The following is an 18,534-nucleotide window of genomic DNA, read 5'->3' as shown; positions in this document are numbered from 1 at the left end:
TTCCAGTCTATAACAAAGTCTTCATATCTATATGCTGTTCTTAAGGACTTTTCTTTATTCTAGAGTTATATTCTTGATAGATTTTGATGTTATACATTTAATTTAATAAATGGTACAAGTTTATAACAGTTAGAGGCAAAATTTGGCAGCCAGTCCCCAAATAATATATAGAAATTTTATCAGTGAAATAGAGTGATCTGTAGACATTGGTCTAAGTGAAGGAAAGTTGGTTTCATAGGGTCTGTGTGGTGATTCACTGACTAAGTAGACACATCCCATGATTTAGACTTTGGTGCTGAATAATGAAAGCCTCCCCGTGACAATTTTAAAGCTTAAATAGAGTCTGTGTGACTAATTCACACTAAGACAAGAAATCAAAATTCATACAAGAGTACCAATTAACTTGTTAAATTAGAAATTACTAACATTGCACTGTATATCCAAGGTCCCAGTGATTATCTATCTATCTATCTATCTATCTATCTATCTATCTATCTATCTATCTATCCATCCATCCATCCATCCATCTATCCATCCATCCATCCACCCACCTACATACATAACTATCATCTATCTATCCATCCATCCATCCATCCATCCATCCATCCATCCATCTACCTACCTACAAATCTATCATCTATCTATCCATGTGTGTGTGCAGATAAACAGGAACATAGATCATAGTCATAAAATTGGGTTTTAACTGAATTCTCATGCTTAATAGCATCAATGTAAGATCACGTAATGCATGCTTTACACACTGGGACCAGGATATAGTGTCTGAAATCTAGAGCCTTCCTCTTGCATATTCAAATGTAGTCTGAGAGCATGATTATCTGGCCAACACTCTGCCCTTGTCATCTCTCACATACACTTCCTGAAATTCTGTCTGATGCACAGCCATTGGATATGTTAATAAATACATGCCTCAACGCCATTTTTACTTGCTTATCTATTTAATGGATTGTAAATTTCACAGGTTGATTCTCAGAAGTTATTTTTATTCTCTGAGTATTTAAGGGCATTTCATTGAAGTACCAGGCTTTTAACTGTAAGATACACAATGTATGGGAGCAATTTAGGAAAAGTTTTGTAACAGGAACGATAGTGCTTACTCTTTTAAAAATTCTTTGAAAACACAATTTGTATTCCTACCGAATGAAGAAAAACATAATGAAAGCAGATATACTGCTTTTATATCTCTCCTTCTCATCATTTTATTTATTTATGAAAATAGAACCATTGTTACAAAACATAACTCATACTAAAATTTTGCTATCACAAGGGCTTTTAGATAACCAGAGATTTTGTTTTCAGTAAGCATATTTATATTCAGGCTAGAAAGCATTTATTTGATCTAATTTAAAATGCAAGCAAGTACATTTTAATTTTACTTTGCTTATTAGTGTGAATTTTTAATGCTGGTTACCTTTTTAGTTACGCAGGTATCAATTTGAAATTAGCCCATGTTCTGTAATTGTGCCTGTCATTATTCCCTGTAAATGTTAGAAATTTCTTTATAAAAATTATGTGTAAATAATTGACCTACTGTTATTGACTCAAAAAGTGTCATTTCTGTCTACTTGCATGTTTCATTAAATACATTTAGTAGCCTGGTGTGTAAAGTCCTCTTTGAAACTGACGACCGACTTCAAGTTTAATCTCAACTCTGTTTCAGATAATTCAGATAGTCAGTGCTGCAGACCGAGATCTTTCACCTGCTGGGCAACAATTCTCCTTTAGATTATCACCTGAGGCTGCTATCAAACCAAATTTTACAGTTCGTGACTTCAGAAGTAAGTGTAACCACAGAAAAATTTACCTCTTATCATGTATCTTTGTAAAAAGGCACAAAGGGAGGAATCAATACTTTTCTTTGAAGCACTCATTTTCAGAAAATATGAAATCCTTATATGAGAAAGGCAAAATTCTATACCAAGTAGTAAATTAAATATTTAATCTATATAGACTGTCTAGTAAGGCAGGTTGCTTCCATTGTAAATGTGGACAGTCTCTCAATGAGTCAAGCAAATAAAAGAGTCTCTGAGAAATTGAATGTTTTCCCTGTTTTAAACATATCATTTGTCCCAAATGCACATTACTTATACTTACTAATAAGGAGCTCTTTAGAAACTGTTTTATTAGAATAACACAGTACAGCACAGGTTAAGAATGCAGGTATTATAAAGACATGTGGACACAAATGTTCATTGTAGCACTATTCATAATAGCAAAGACAGAATCAACCTAAATGCCCATCAACGACAGACTGGATGAAGAAAATGTTGGGTGTGTGTGTGTGTGTGTGTGTGTGTGTGTGTGTGTGTGTGTGTATAAATACTATGCAGCCATGAGAAAGAATGAGATCATGTCTTTTGTAGGAACATGGATGGAGCTGGAGGCTATTATCTTTAGCAAACTAATGCAGGAACAGAAAATCAAATACTGCATGTTTTCACTTATAAGTGGGAGCTAAATGATAAGAACTTGGGAACAGGAACAAGGAAACAACAAACTCTGGAGTCTACTTGAGGAGGGAGGATGGGAGAAGGGAGAGGAGCAGAAAACATAACTACTGGGCACTGGGCTTAATACTTGGGTGATGAAATAATACATACAACAAATCCCTATGACACATGTTTACCTATGTAACAAACCTTCACGTTACCCTCAAATCTAAAATAAAGGTTAAAAAAATAAAAAATAAAAAATAAATTGAAAGAATGCAGGTATTATATTTGAAATGATATAGGTTTTCATTTCTGCTCCATTACTACCAAAATGACAGACTCTTAATGTATACAATTTTACTAAATCAAGTCAATCCCATAGTATTTTTTATTAAATAAAATCATATTTTCAAAGCCTTAACAAAATGCCTAAAACATGTTACCATCAAGATCATTTTAGCCACCACCAGTGCCATCATGGTTACACTTACACTTTTATTTATTTATTTAGAGGGAGGGGGAGACATGGTTTGCATAGTTTATAATGAGAATTTGCTACTTAAAGATGAATGGAAAGGAAGGAATGAAACTCTTTAAAAATAAATTTGTGTAAAATTTGTTTTACACATTAGTGTAAATGAAACTCTAGTCATTAAAAAAAAGCCACTTAACAATTGCAGATAAATAATTCTACCTGCAAAGAATAGAAACATTACACTTTAAATGTGGACTATATCTATTATTTAACATGATAGGGAATACAACTTGTTTTAACTTTAATTTTACTTTTTAAAATTTTAGATTCAGGTGCAGGTTTGTTACATGGGTCTATTTCATGATGCTGAGGTTTGGGCTTCTAATGATCCCATTGCTGAAGTAGTGAACCTGCAACCTGATAAGCAGTTTTTTTTTAACCCTTTATCTTCTCCCTTTCTCCCCATTTTCGGCATGCCTAGTGTTAGCTGTTGCCATCTTTGTGTTCTGTGTACCCAAAGTTTAGCTCCCTTTTATAAATGAGAATACATGGTATTTCGTTTTCTGCTTCTGTATCAATGTGCTTAGGATAATGGCTTCCAGATGCATCCATGTTGCTGCAAAGTACACGATTTCATTCTTTTTTATGACTGTGAAGTATTGCATGGTGTACACTTATTCTTCTACTACCACTACTATTGCCAGCACTCCTACTGCTGCTGCTACTGCTAATGCTATTACATCTGCTACAATTACAACCATTACCAAAATATAAAGGACACTGGATTAGAAATATTAAGGTTGAGTATTAAATGGTATCTGTGACTTTACTAGTCTGTAACCTTGGGTATTTTATGCCCTCTAAGTTTCCATATTCCGTAAAATAATCATCAAAACACCTGATTTTATAACCCGATAATAACAAGATAAATTTTTATAAACTCAGTGCATATAGAACAAGTGAACAAATTATATTGAAATGGTGATGATGATGATTGAATCAGAGGATGTTTTGAAGAGATTAGTTTGCTACAATGATTAGGCAAAGAAAATCAGCCTCCACAAAATCAGAGTCTCCACATTTTATCACTGAAGGAAGTTGAGTAGGGTTTGCTGAATAAAATATGCAATGTGAGAAATGGCTGTAAGTGAAACAGCGGTCCAATCTTGAAGTCATTTATAATGAGACTGACTACATATTTTATCATAAAAACTGAAACACTTATAAAAAAGTGGGAAATATTAATAATGTTATGTCACAAGAGCATACAAAAAATAGGTCTGTCAAAGACAAACTGGACCATATGGTGACCCTATCCAGAAGCTATTTCAGGAGATAACTTAAACCAATAATGTTAGTAGTCTTTGAAAGGTTTAAGCAAGAATATAACATATTCATATTTACATTATAGAGAAATCAGCTTGGATGTAGCATATATCATAGGGAGATAAAACTAGTTCTGATGTTATTGCAGGAAATGGGTGAGAGCCTTAGATTAGGATACTGACTGTGAGGATGGAGACAAGTGGATGGAAATAGAATTGATAAGACTTCATGATAGATGCCCTAGTTTCAATATGTGTATATCATGTAATAAGACAAAATAGATTTCCAGGTCATAGGCTTCAGCAACTAGGTAGATAGTCACATCATTCACCAAACCCAAGTGTTGACTATTTTCTACAATGTATCTTTGCTGAAAGATCCACTTCAGATTAATCGTGTTAATGGGAACCAGATGATACTGCGTCATAGCAGAGTGCTTCCTCATGGACTAAACATGTACTTGTCACAAAATTTCAGGTGCCATTTATCATGTTCCTTGTTTTATAATGAGTTAGATTTGTAAGGTATTTTTAGTGAAAAGAAAGCATTTAGAGAGGAAATAAAATATAGTGTGTCTTTTTCTTCTCACTACAGATATCACAATAAATTTGTTATGATCAATTTTCAATAAATAATAAATTGGGTTGGGTGTGGTGGCTCACGCCTGTAATCCTAACACTTTGGGAGGCCAAGGTGGATGGATCACTTGAGGTCAGAAGTTTGAGACCAGCCTGGCCAACATGGTGAAACCCCATCTCTCCTAAAAATACAAAAATTAGCTGGGTGTGGTGGTGGGCACCTGTAGTCCCAGCTATTTAGGAGGCTGAGGCAGGAGAATGCTTGGATTCCAGGAGGCAGAGGTTTCAGTGAGCCGAGATTGATCCCCTGCACTCCAGCCTGGGTGACAGAGTGAAACTCCATCTCAAAATAAATAAATAAGTTGAAAATAAACATTTTAAAAAGGGTTAGGCTGCCATTTTACACATACATTGAGTTCAAGAATACCAAATCCCTACCTCCTCCCAAGTGCAGACACACCAGACATTCTATTTCTATTAGTCATTTTCATTTCAGATTACGAACTTCACTCCTAGCCTGTTCCTTTTCCACAGACTCAAGTGTTTAACCATCAATTGCTTAATATTTAAATTTTGATTCAATTAATATCCTTTTGTTCATCCCTAATCATATCCCAAAAAGTTTTCTCATCTTGGTGCTTCCTATTGCTGAAGAACCTGCCTAAATTTCAGTTGTTTAATTTAAAGTCTACCAATAGAAAAATGAAATCTGATTGAAATAGTAAACATGTTTGTGACAGACTTGCACAATTGTAACATATTGTACACTTTTCTAAAGTTATCTTACCTTATTCTCAAGTACTATGCGTAGCTATACTAAACTACATATTGATACATTTCTAAAAATAAAGCATTTCTAGGGGTTACTTTGACACACAAATGAAATATTGTTATGAATAAAACAAAATTCCTGCTTATATGTGTAGAAATAAAAGAGAAAATGCATACAAAAGAGCACCTTCAATAGAAGTATTAATTGCATTTATATAAAAGTAGTAATTTTTATTGTCTCACATTATTACAAGTAAATATGATTTTGAATTAACCAGAATTACAATGAATTACTTTTTAAATTATATTAAAGTAGTGATTGTTATAGTTCAAGGTGTTTACAACTTTTAATGTTTTTAACAAACCTTATTTTCCTTTCCATGTTTCTTATTCCAGCTGATGTGCAGAGTTGAAAGTATTCCCACACATACAAACATATATAACATATATTTATAAACATATAGACATATACAACATGTAGACAGAAAAATTCTTAATTTAAAATAGTCAATTGGTTTTAATATAGTTTAAAGAATAGGTTCTTATGTGAAATAATTTACATTCATAGTTTAATATTTTCTATTATGCATGAAAATATTTACAAAATTACTTTGTAATGAGATTGCAATGTCAGGAACAAATTGATCAATTTAATTCACTTTCTGTCTTATAAAGTATTCCATAATCTTTCTGAACAGAAAATTTAATTCTCCTACCAGACAAGATTAATGTTTATTTTTCCTCTAATGATTATTTTGATTATATTTTGGCAGTTTTCCTAATGGGAAAAAAAAAATAAAGAAAATAAGAATCATTTTTCCTGATTCAAGAAGAGCTTCTTACTATTGAGCAGATACCAACTTGAAGATTTGAAGTGAAGCTCATAGTAACCATGTTACCATAAATGTCCTGTTTTGTAGACAACACAGCTGGGATTGAAACCCGAAGAAATGGATACAGCCGCAGGCAGCAAGAGTTGTATTTCCTCCCTGTTATAATTGAAGACAGCAGCTACCCTGTCCAGAGCAGCACAAACACAATGACTATTCGAGTCTGTAGATGTGACTCTGATGGCACCATCCTGTCTTGTAATGTGGAAGCAATTTTTCTACCTGTAGGACTTAGCACTGGGGCATTGATTGCAATTCTACTATGCATTGTTATACTCTTAGGTTGGTTTCAATATTAATCATTGTTAATTTTTTCTCGCTTGGTCTCTCTTTCTTTTTTTCCCCTCTCTCTCCTCTATCTCTCTCCTCAATTTATCATGTAAACAAGCTTTTATTCAAGGACATGTCATACCTAACTTCTCAATTTGTTTTACATCCTAGTAATTGCTGCTGTCTAATAAGAGATGATATCATCTTTTTAAAAAAATATACTTGATGAACAATGGTTCTCAGATTCCAGTTAGATAAAGAAAGGAAAATAAAAGAGAGAACAGAAAGAAACAGAACATAAAGTAATCCTCAAATTTGTTTGTCTTTTCTGTCTAAACTGCCATCCAGAAGTAATTCTTCCATTTTCTTGCATCTCCTTACATCAAAATTCTAACCACTCCCACTAGAACAGAACAGAATAAAATATCTGGAAACACTCCAAAGGAAAATCATTGAAGTAAATGTATTCTATATTATCTCGGTGAGATTGAATATAAACCTATTAGGGGGTTCCCCCTTCCATCAACTCTGTTCAGTTTCTCCATTTTTTAATCCACTGCCAGATTCACAAAAGTAGAGAGAGATTTTCTATCACACCTCATTCCTTTAAAATCAAATGGCAACAGATATACAACTGGGTATTGTGGAATCAAATTATATATGCATATTTACTAATTAACCAAAAATAATCTGACAAATATGGACACCTGATTTTACCTCTAGGAAAGAAAAAAATTAATTAGTAGGATGTAAGGCACGGAGTAAGGCATTAAATGGTAGCTTGTGGAGAGCACTCCCTGAGTCAGAAGCTCATGCTGATGTGGAGGGTGAAGTTCTAGTCCAATTGGCATGGTGTAGATGTGAATTCCACATGAGAAACTTTGGTGTGCAGAGCAAAGTATTCTTTATTTCCTTATAATTCATAATAAATTATCCCGGGCATCTCTTTGTGTTAAGATAAACCTTAAGGACATATTCCAAGTAATATTTTCACATCTGAAATGTAATGAGATCATTTAGATGTTTAACATCAAATGAATTTTTTCTCTTTCATATGCCTCTTTCACTTGTAGCTGAGTCCTGGAGTATTTCTATATTGTGAAAGTTGTCAGAATCAAAATGGAGTCACTAATGTTAAGAAAATTCTGACAAATAGAGCTAGAGAAGACCATGGAGAGAGGGTTTTCACCCATATATGCCTGATAATGAAAAAAACTGTAAAAATCACGGCCCCACACAAAGGCCATCACAACCTTGTACAAAATCACTTCTGCCAGGACATCTGCCCAGCAACTGCCTGTCCAATGTTGCACTGGCATCACCCTTGTTATTAATCTTTGTAGTCAAGGATAATTATTTAAAACAATTATGTATCCTCCTCATTTTTTTCTTTAAAAACCTTTGTCTTCCTTTATCTCCCTGAACACACACATAGTTTACTGTGGCACTCACATTCTCATTGCTATACTCTATTTCCAAATAAATATATTTTATTTCAGAGAAACTCTTTCGGTTTGTTATTTGGGTCGATAGTATCAACCTAACATGGCTTGGTATGTTCAGGATGTTCTCCTTTGGCCTCTTTGGCCATCATACACTGTAGCAAGTAATCTGCTCAGGTCTCAGGTCATCCTTATCATGTACTGCCACCTGCCACTCATTTATCCGAATACTTCCTGAGTATCCACAGAGCTCCAGCACTATTCTAGGCATTGTGAGTTTTTGGTATACAGCAGTGTATATTGACACTCTTTGTCCAGCCATAAGGTCTGCGTAAAAATCCGTCTAATCTTTGACCTCCTTGACCAATGTCACACTCCTTTAGGTCTACTAGCTTGTTCTCAGCCATTCTCATATCCTTTTTGGGGTGAGAAGAAGCACAGAGTTATGGTGCTTTGATCCCTTTTAAATGGACCTCAGACACATCCAGCTAGTTTCTTTCTCAGCCATGATGATTCTGAACTCATTTTATGTATGGGACTGCTCCATGAGGTCTGCAGTCTCTCACATACTCAGTAGAGGAACAAACAATAGTGTCCTTTGTTCTGAGAGGAGAATATAAACCCGTGGGAGGAGTGTAGGGTGCTAAACATCTCCCCAAGACCCACTGTACAGAAGCTCTACATGGATCTCCTCTCTCCTTCCAACTAGTCCATCTCTAATTTTGGAGGAAGAGAGAATACATGAAATTTTATCATTATGCATTCTTCTCTACTTTATAATTCTATGACAGGTGTCTTCCAGACTCTGCTATGGTAAACCAAACACACATTAGCTTTCACCTGTTGACACCACTATGGAGGAGAGGGGTTATTATGACAAGAAAAGCTGAGCACTGACGTCGTCACTTGTATCTATGCATAGAAGAAATAAACACCATTGACTTAGCGGAGAGTTTCAAATCAACTGGAAGTAGAGAGAGATTTTAATTATAAAAGTACATAAATTAACAATTTTAAAACATTGTTTCAAGAAAGTAACCTGAATTCTAGGCTCTTGATTTAAAAACTATCTCAATATGGCAGGACACAGAAATGAAATCGATGCTTTAGTTTGTAAGATTTATAAACTAAAGTCCTTATATTTTCCTTGTTTCCTTCCTTCCTTCCTTCCTTCCTTCCTTCCTTCCTTCCTTCCTTCCTTCCTTCCTTCCTTCCTTCTTTCCTTCCTTCCTTCCTTCCTTCCTTCCTCCCTCCCTCCCTCCCTCCCTTCCCTTCCCTTCCTTCCTTCCATCTTTCCTTTTCCTCTACTTCTCTCTTTCTTATTTATTGCCTATAAAAATAATTGTCACAGTGAAGATTTGGGCTTATTGCGTAAGAAACATGAATTTCTAATTTAAAATAAGGAATGTTCCAATTGGGAAGTTAGCTATGAATGATAGTCTTATTTATAGATGATAATATTCAAGTTTTCTTGTATTAGTGCTAACAATTTTCTGTATGAGTGGAATAACTATTATTTCATGTTTTCTTTTGTTGCAACACACACTTTTACCTGACCCTAAAATACTTGGAGGCCATTAACGAAACTCAGCCACCCCTAATCATTTTTAATTTTTATGGAGAGATGAAATGTCCTATCTGCTTTCTATTCTCAAATTGCAATTTTTGTCTTGTTCCAGCCATAGTTGTACTGTATGTAGCGCTGCGAAGGCAGAAGAAAAAAGATAGCCTGATGACCTCTAAAGAAGACATCAGAGACAACGTCATCCATTACGATGATGAAGGAGGCGGGGAGGAAGATACCCAGGCTTTCGACATCGGGGCTCTGAGAAACCCAAAAGTGATTGAGGAGAACAAAATTCGCAGGGATATAAAACCAGACTCTCTCTGTTTACCTCGTCAGAGACCACCCGTGGAAGATAACACAGACATAAGGGATTTCATTCATCAAAGGCTACAGGAAAATGATGTGGACCCAACTGCCCCACCGTACGATTCACTGGCCACATATGCCTACGAAGGGACTGGGTCCGTGGCCGAGTCCCTCAGCTCTATAGACTCTCTCACCACAGAAGCTGACCAGGACTACGACTACCTGACGGACTGGGGACCCCGCTTTAAAGTCTTGGCAGACATGTTTGGCGAAGAAGAGAGTTATAACCCTGATAAAGTCACTTAAGGGAGTCGTGAAGGCTAAAATACAACCGAGAGGGGAGATTTTTAAAAAAGAAAAAGAAACACAAATATTAATAGAAATCACTCACACACACACATACACACACACACACACACACACACAGACTTTCTGGGACAAGATTCCTTTGATTATCTGGTTTCTAGCAAGTTGTTAAATTAATCGTATTGTCAGTTTTGGTTTATTCTGCCAACACGAGATACATCCTATAACGTGTACTTGCTTCGTTCTGTTGTTTGGTTTTTTCACAATCACGCTGAGACAAGCTCAGGCCTATTCAATACAATTTACTGACATGACAACCTAGAACGAAGATAGCTATGTGGCATCACGGTGGAAGAGTGTTAGATTTTTCTTAATTCCACTAAAGTGCCTATTGAAACTCTTATCATTTAAAGCGGTGTACAGTGCACTCTGCTGTGATGGTATTGCAGGATTCAGAAATAAAGAGGACATAAAACAAAGACGTCCTTATGTCAAGAAGCAATAGCGACACTCTGACTCTCCTCATTCCTTTTGAGAACAAAGGAACACTTCCTGATCTCCACCGTCTTCTAATCCAAAAGGTTTTCTTTTTCTTTTTTAAACCGTATGCTAAGACGTATGTTTATCCTATCCTTTCAGAAAATTGAAATAAATATGAAAATATCAAGTTCAATATGTAAGTCCCGAATTCTGGAAACGATGTTTGATCTTAACATTAGTTCACATTAAAGCTGTTCATTAAAATGTTACTTTCTTTTCCAAAAAAAAATCAAATTAAAAAAAAAAAGAAAAGAAAAAATATTCCTCTTTATAAAGAGAGGCCTCAGGGCTCAAATTACACATTAAAATAAATATTGGTTTTGCTTAATATTGTACTGGTGTGTGGAAAATTGGTTTTAACAGTCACCAGATTCAGCTTTTAGTCATAGATATAATTTCAGGTTGTGTTTCTATGAAAATTCCTAGAAGAAAAAAGTGCCATTCATTTAAGCTTGGAAGGAGAAATTCATTGCACAGTTTCTCAGAGTTTCTTACAATCTAGTGATTCTTTGATGAGCAGCAAAATAAAATACATATCAAATAATCGAGGATGGATTTATAAGATGTCTAAAAATATTTGTTATACATTATTGAAAAAATAAACTGTCGAGGACTTAAAAAATTCAAACCAATGACTGAATCCTAAAATGAACACAAATTCAATTTCAGGCAGCTAATATACTTACTTTACTTACGTGGACTTCCAATTTGTGAACACCATTATCATATTGGAGCTCATAGTTGCCTCTTTGTTCTCTCATCTACAAAAATCTTAATGTAAATTATCCCTTACAAATTCCCTGTAAAGAACTTTTTAATTTGATGCAAATTTCTAAGTAATATTAGATTTTATAAGCGCATTAGTAAACTAAACTCACATACATCACTTTCAAGCAGATTGCACACTAGCTTGGAAAACATAAAAATATGCAAACTAATTATAAAATAATACATTTTCTATGAATATGATAACTGCTTAAGTGACTACTGTAATACTGACACTATATGTATGAAAAAATTGAAGTTACTTATTGGTCCATCCTGAAGATACGGTCAATATCTAGCTGGGTTTATGAAATACTTATAAATATATTTAATATTTGCAAGGTTTTGAAGCTAAAAATTCACACATGGGAAAAACAGGCAGAAGTATAGACAACACAAGAAAATCATATTCACCTTTATTCATTTATAAATGCATCCATTAAAATGATCTGACTACTCGTTATGCTGTGGCAATGGGGCCATTTGAATTCGCGTTCCCCATTTCTTTGTTGATATCTCCCAGTTCCATATTCTCATTTTCTCCCTCTCAGGAATGGCTGATGAACTTGTTTTCTTCTATCCCATCCCAATTTTACCTTTATCTATCCCTAAGAACTGCATTATAATATTGATGTAGTGTGGTAATTTACAGTATGTTTGGGAAAGTATTTACATAACATGTTTCAAAAGCTGGTGAAGCCATAACTATCCTGGAGAGAAAAATTAGGACAATTTTTGGGTTTGCCTTAGCACCATGATTTGCTATGGAGTGATGCATAACCCCTGAAGAAGCTTACCATGCAAGATTACTTCTGGTAGACAAAAAGATTCCCATCAGGAATTGCTGCATTTTGCATTTTGTAGGAAATCTAACTGCCTCTGCATGCGGTCATTTAGCAGAGGCAATGGTAGCATGGAGAAAACTTGGGAGGGGCGGGTCATTTCAAACCTCATGGCTGAGATGCTGAACAAAAATATGAAATAGGTAGGATCTTATTTTCACCAAACTGTTGAATACTTTTTAGTACGTCCGGCTTTTATTTTTGCCACACCACTGCATTTGTTTGCTAGATCTGCCATAACAAAATATCACAGACTGAGTGACTTAACAGTAACGTATTTTCTCACAGTTCTGGAGGCAAAACATCCAAGATCAAGGGGTTGGCAGGGTTGATTTCTCCTGGGAGTCCCTCCTTGGCTTGCCCATGGCCATCTTCTCTCTGTGTCTTCGCACGGTAGTCCCTTTGTGCTTACTCATGTCCCAATTTCTCTTCTTATAAAATACACCAGGCTGGGCACAGTGCCTGTAATCCCAGCTTTGGGAGCCGAGGTGGGTGGATCACCTGAGGTCAGGAGTTCAAGACCAGCCTGGACAACATGGCGAAACCCTGTCTCTACCAAAAATACAAAATTTAGCTGGGCATGGTGGCAGGCGCCTGTAATCCCAGCTACTCCAGAGGGTGAGGCAGAGAGAACTGCTTAAAACCCAGGAGGCAGAGGTTGCAATAAGCTGAATTGTCACCACTGCACTCCAGCCTGGGCGATAGAGTGAGACTGTGTCTCAAAAACAAAAACATAAGCAAAAAAAGACGCCAGTTATACTGTATTAGGACCCACCCATAAGAGCTCTTTTTATCTCAATTACCTTTGTAAAGGCTCTATCTCCAAATATAATCACATTGTGAGTTACTGGGGTTTAGGACTTCAACACATGATTTTCGAAGAGATGCAATTCAGCCCACATCAACCACAGAGATGTTCATCACATATTCTTTTTTACAAACTGGCTTGGTTTAAAACTCACACAAAACAAACCAAATATATGGGGAAAAAATGAATAGAAATGATTTCAGATACAACGGGACACCAGAGGAGAGATATGGGGAAAAGAGGTCTTTGGTGCTCATAAATTTAAGTATTATGGGATATCTTTTATGCTATGACATCACACTAGGCCTAATATTTCAATACTTGCAATATGTTGGGTTCTGTTTTATTTTATAATAACAAAATTACTGACCTTCGTTTAAGCATTAAGCACTATAAAATGTTTAGAACTTATATGGGGAATTTTGGCTATTAATAATAATTAAACCATAATTTTATTGCCTTGCATGTTTACTTTTATGGAAGTATATATGTATGTATTATATGTAACATGTGTGTTACTTATATATATTTTAAAATGTTACATTTAATTGTGTTCAATGAAGTATTAGATCAACACATATGAGTGCAACAATGTGATATACTAGAGATAATCCAAAATTGCTTTTGTACCAAATTCTCACCAGAAATGTGAGGCAAGCTCCTTAGCCTCCCAGTGTTCTGTTTTCTTTGGCAAAACTAATTTGTTGAACTTAGTGTTGTATACATTTCCTCTAAAATGTCTTGATTCTTAAATTCTTGTTACAATCTCATGAAGTTCACTAAATCATTTAAATATTGATTACATGTAATTATGAGAATCATAGAGAACCTTAAAGCGTATTATAAATATTAGGAATCTTTGAACCATGGATTGGATTAATTATACATTAAAACTCACCACTTCTACCACGTAAGAGGCCAAACATTTCCTAGGTGCAAATGTCAAAATTTTTCTGCAAGATTGAAAAGCAGAGGTGTACATATGATGAGAGAAAAAAAAATGTTAAAATAATTAGGCCCAGATATTGAGCCAAACAGGATAAACAAAGGATAGGAAGAAAAAATTAGAAGGGATGTGCTATTGAATACAGAAATCCTTGGAAGAGTTTCAATAACTATTTTATTAAAAATGGGAATTCCTAAAACAAGATGTCAATATACAGGCCTTATATTTGAAGTGGTCCCTCACTTATTACTAAACCTGAACAAAGAGTTGATTAAATGTCAATAAACAGTCTGAGTTTGATTACTAAGGGAAGGGACATGTGTATGTGGTGGGAGGGGTATGTTATTTTCATAAATTACTCCTCCCTTGAATTTTTTTTTTTCTCACCAATCTGTAGTTTGTTTAGGTACACAATTCTTATTTGGAATTATGGTCTTTTTTAATGACTCACTCAATATTTTGAAAATAGTTTCTGTCATATTTTAGCATCCAACTGAGGTGATGAGATAGCATAGTGACCATGTCATTCTTTTTGTTATATGTGATATGGTTTTTTACATAAGGGTCTTCATAATTTTTATTCTTATTGTTATAACATTTCACATGAATGAGTCAAGAGAAGTTTTGTTCGTCATTCTCAGGACTTGGCATTCCATGACGCCTTTCAACACAGAGCTTCCGAACCTTAAGTTCTGAGAGAGTTTCTTGCAATCATTCTTTAATAATTTCCTACCCCACGTTTTTCTCTTCTGTCTGTGGAATTTTGAATCTTTGCTTTTTGGATGTTCTAGATTTAAGCACTAATTATCTTTTAACTGTCACTTTCTGTCTTATACTTTATCCTGTATTCATGGTGATCTTTTCATCTTTGTCTTCTAGTTCTATTGATTTTTTCTAGTGATTTTCTTTCATTTTTAATTTCAAGAGTATTTTGTTGTTCTGTTCCCTGTCTTTTTTATATTATTCTGCTCTTAATTTTAGATCACTCTTTTCTTGACTCACTCTGATGATGTTAATTGCAGCTCTTTACATTTTGTAATGCTATTTTTCCCTCTGAATTATGTTATTCAAACACAGTATGAGAAAGGGAGCTATAGACTTCCATTCTCCTTTATTCTAGTTCACCCTCATGTCTCATTCCAGTTTTCTGCCATATGATATGTCCAAATCCTGACACATCCTAGGATTGTGGTGAGAAAATAAATTCTCTACTGAGCTGCAACCCTGATTCCCTAGTCTGCAAATTTTCTGCCCAGCTTCACCCACTATTATTCTGTTAGCCTTCCAAACATTTACGCAAAATATTTGTCTGCCAATGAACTTTATGGCATATTCTTTATTTTTGTGCGGATACACACAGACCCACATACACACACACATACAAAAACATGTATATGCACATATACATAATATAGAAATAATATATAGAAAGTTTTTATAATATATATTCTTTTATCTTTAAGTTATAATATCATAACTTTCTCTTAGTTTGAAAAGGACATAAAATAAGATATAATCAATCATAATGACCCCAAATCTGAAAAAGAATCCCGATCATTTTATTTTATATCCATTGTTATAAAACAATGAAGTTAATTCTAGTGTGTACGTGTATTACACAAACACATATACATATACTTATGTACGTGTTTACATGTTTATAAGTACAATTTGCATTGTGGGCTGCCACATAAGTATTTTATTATTTATTTTCTTAAAAACCAATTGTCACGGATTTTCATAACAATAAATTTTGTTTACTGAATTTCTCAAAAGTTCTTAAACTTTATTAGGGTTTAATTGTATGTCATTTTAATCGTCCCATTTTCAAATAAAAGGAAAAAATAGAAGGCAAGAGTGCCCAAACAACTTGGGCAAAACCAGGAAATAATAAAAAACTATGGGGTAAAGCCCTTTCTTTATTTGTGAATGATTAAATAACTCAATCTCAACTTTCACTCTGATACTTTTTCCCTTGTTTTTTATAGTTTCTACACTATTGTTTGTTACACTGTAATGGCAAGGTAAATTAACATGGATCTCTGGGAATTATGGATCATACTATAATTGTTATACTTCCTTAAAAAGAAGAAATAATCTAAACATTATTTATTCTTATGTCAATATCTTACTCAAGAATCAAGAATGAAGGACACAATAGGTTGCACAGTACAGGTGAAAACTCTATTATACAATTGAAAATATTCATGTCTATATTACCAAGAATTCAATGTATTTGAAGCTGTATCATTTTGCATCTCCTTTTAAGCATTGACATTTACCATCTCAACACTACCCTGATCTTAACTTACTTGGACTTTTCAATCTATGTCTAAATTCATTTCTTTTTAGCTTCCCATAGGTGTAGCTATACCTTAGCCCATATCATCACTTAAATTCCTAACCTCCAAATGGAATTTATTTAGTCTCTTCCTATCCATTTTTCTATGGATATGGTGTTTGCCATGATTAAAAATTACATGAAACATTCAGTAATTCTCTTTCTTCTCTTCTGCTCTGATGGGTTGTTTTTTTTTAAATAATAGCAATAATAGAGCTACTAATCATTGAGCATATGCTATGTAGGCAATTATGCTACAAGCATTTAAAGCTTACTTGATGAGACACATATTACCATTGTATTTATTTTACACATGAGTAAATTAGGCTTGAATAGGTGAAGTAACATGTCTGTTTAGTCACAACTAACAAGAGGCAGAGCCAGGACACTGACAGAATTATGATATGCACACTCTGCCCCTTTACCCATGAGATACAACATATTGCACTCTCCTGCCTAGCTCCTTTGTAACTGTTTAACAACCTGAAATCTGTTTCTTTGAAGTTCACTAATAACTTTATAATTTAAAAACTTCAGTGTTCCTTTCTTTCATCTCCCTGATGTTTCTGTAGAGTTAATCACACGTTCATATCTCATCTTCAAGCTTCTTCCACCTTTTTGGTCACACATTTTTTCTTTCCTCTTTTAAGGCTTCATATACCTCTCACACAGCCTACAAAAATAATCCCACAGAGTTCTCCCTTCTGTTCTCATTTCTTTTTTATATCATTGACATTTGGAGGCCTCTTGTTATAATAGCAATTTTCATCTCTGTATAAATACTATTCAAATGATCCTTAAATGTATATTTATACATTTTCCCTTTCAGCAAGATGACGGAGTTTTAGTTGCACATACTTGCTATCTTCTGAACACCACCTGGCCAATCTAATCCATTGCCTTTGAATTCTTGAGATCCAAGTCTATATCCTCCTTTCTCCAAGTTTAGTATTTCTGTTGTTACTTGGGATCTGAACTATCCTCCTGCACTTGCTCTTTCTCTGTCTCCTCTCCTCTCCTCTCCTCCCCTCTCTTCTCTTCTCACCTTCCCTCTCCTCTCCTCTCCCATCCTTTTCCCTGTTTTATCAGTTCTATTTCTGATGGGATATTTATGATCTTCTTTTCCATGCTGTTGTTAAAAAAAGACAATGCATTGCTCTTCTACTTTTCAAGTAACAGTTTAAAACATGCACTCTTAAAATTGCTAAGATGGTACAGAAAATAGCTGTGCATTTCATACCCAGTTTCCCCTATTAACACCTTCCATTAATTAACCAATGCCGATGCCTTGTTAATTACATTCTATTTTACATTTTTGTTTACCTAATATGCTTTTATTGTTGTTGTTGTCTTAGACTCCTATCCACAACATGCTATTGCTTGTAGTTATCAGGTTTCCTTAGGTTTCTCTTGTCTGTGCTACTTCTGCAGGCTTTCCTCCTTTTTAATGATCCTGAGAGTCTTCAGGATTAGTGGCCAGGTATTTCGTAGAATGTCTCTCAGTTGGTATTAATATGATTTTTCCCCCTCATGATTAGACTGGGAGTATGGATTTTAGGGAAGAAGACCAAAGAGGTAAAGTGCCATTCTCATCACGTCATATTAGAGGAACATGCTATCAAAATGACTTATCACTGTTGACGTTCACTTTGATCATCTTGCTGAAATAGTTTGTCAGCTTTCTTCACTATAAATTATTCATTTTTCCCCAACTGCTTACATTTCACTTCCCTGAAGAAAGTTACTTTGCGCAGCCCTCACTTAAGAAGTGCAGAGTTATGCTTCGTCTCTTGAGGGCAGAGTATCTGCCTAAAATATTGGACTTCATCTGCATGGGAGATGTGTCTATTCTTCATTTATTTATAAGATTACTTATTTATATTAGTATGGACTCATAGATATTTGATACTT

At 34.7% G+C, this 18,534-nt stretch overlaps 1 protein-coding gene across 1 annotated transcript in view; it reads left to right on the top strand.

The window, feature by feature from the left end:
• CDH12 (cadherin 12) overlaps positions 1-11,048 on the top strand; it is a 485,928-nt gene extending 474,880 nt beyond the window's left edge. The window contains exons 10-12 of the mRNA XM_028849358.2: positions 1,679-1,796; positions 6,521-6,772; positions 9,882-11,048. Coding sequence (XP_028705191.1) covers positions 1,679-1,796; positions 6,521-6,772; positions 9,882-10,381 — 870 coding nt within the window. The 3' untranslated portion in view covers positions 10,382-11,048. The remainder of the gene's footprint in view (positions 1-1,678; positions 1,797-6,520; positions 6,773-9,881) is intronic.
• Positions 11,049-18,534: the final 7,486 nt, after the last annotated feature.

Source organism: Macaca mulatta, chromosome 6 (assembly GCF_049350105.2).
Source record: "Macaca mulatta isolate MMU2019108-1 chromosome 6, T2T-MMU8v2.0, whole genome shotgun sequence".
NCBI lineage: Eukaryota > Metazoa > Chordata > Mammalia > Primates > Cercopithecidae > Macaca > Macaca mulatta.
The sequence above is the reverse complement of the archived record's forward strand: the minus strand, read 5'-3'. Positions and strand labels throughout refer to the sequence as shown.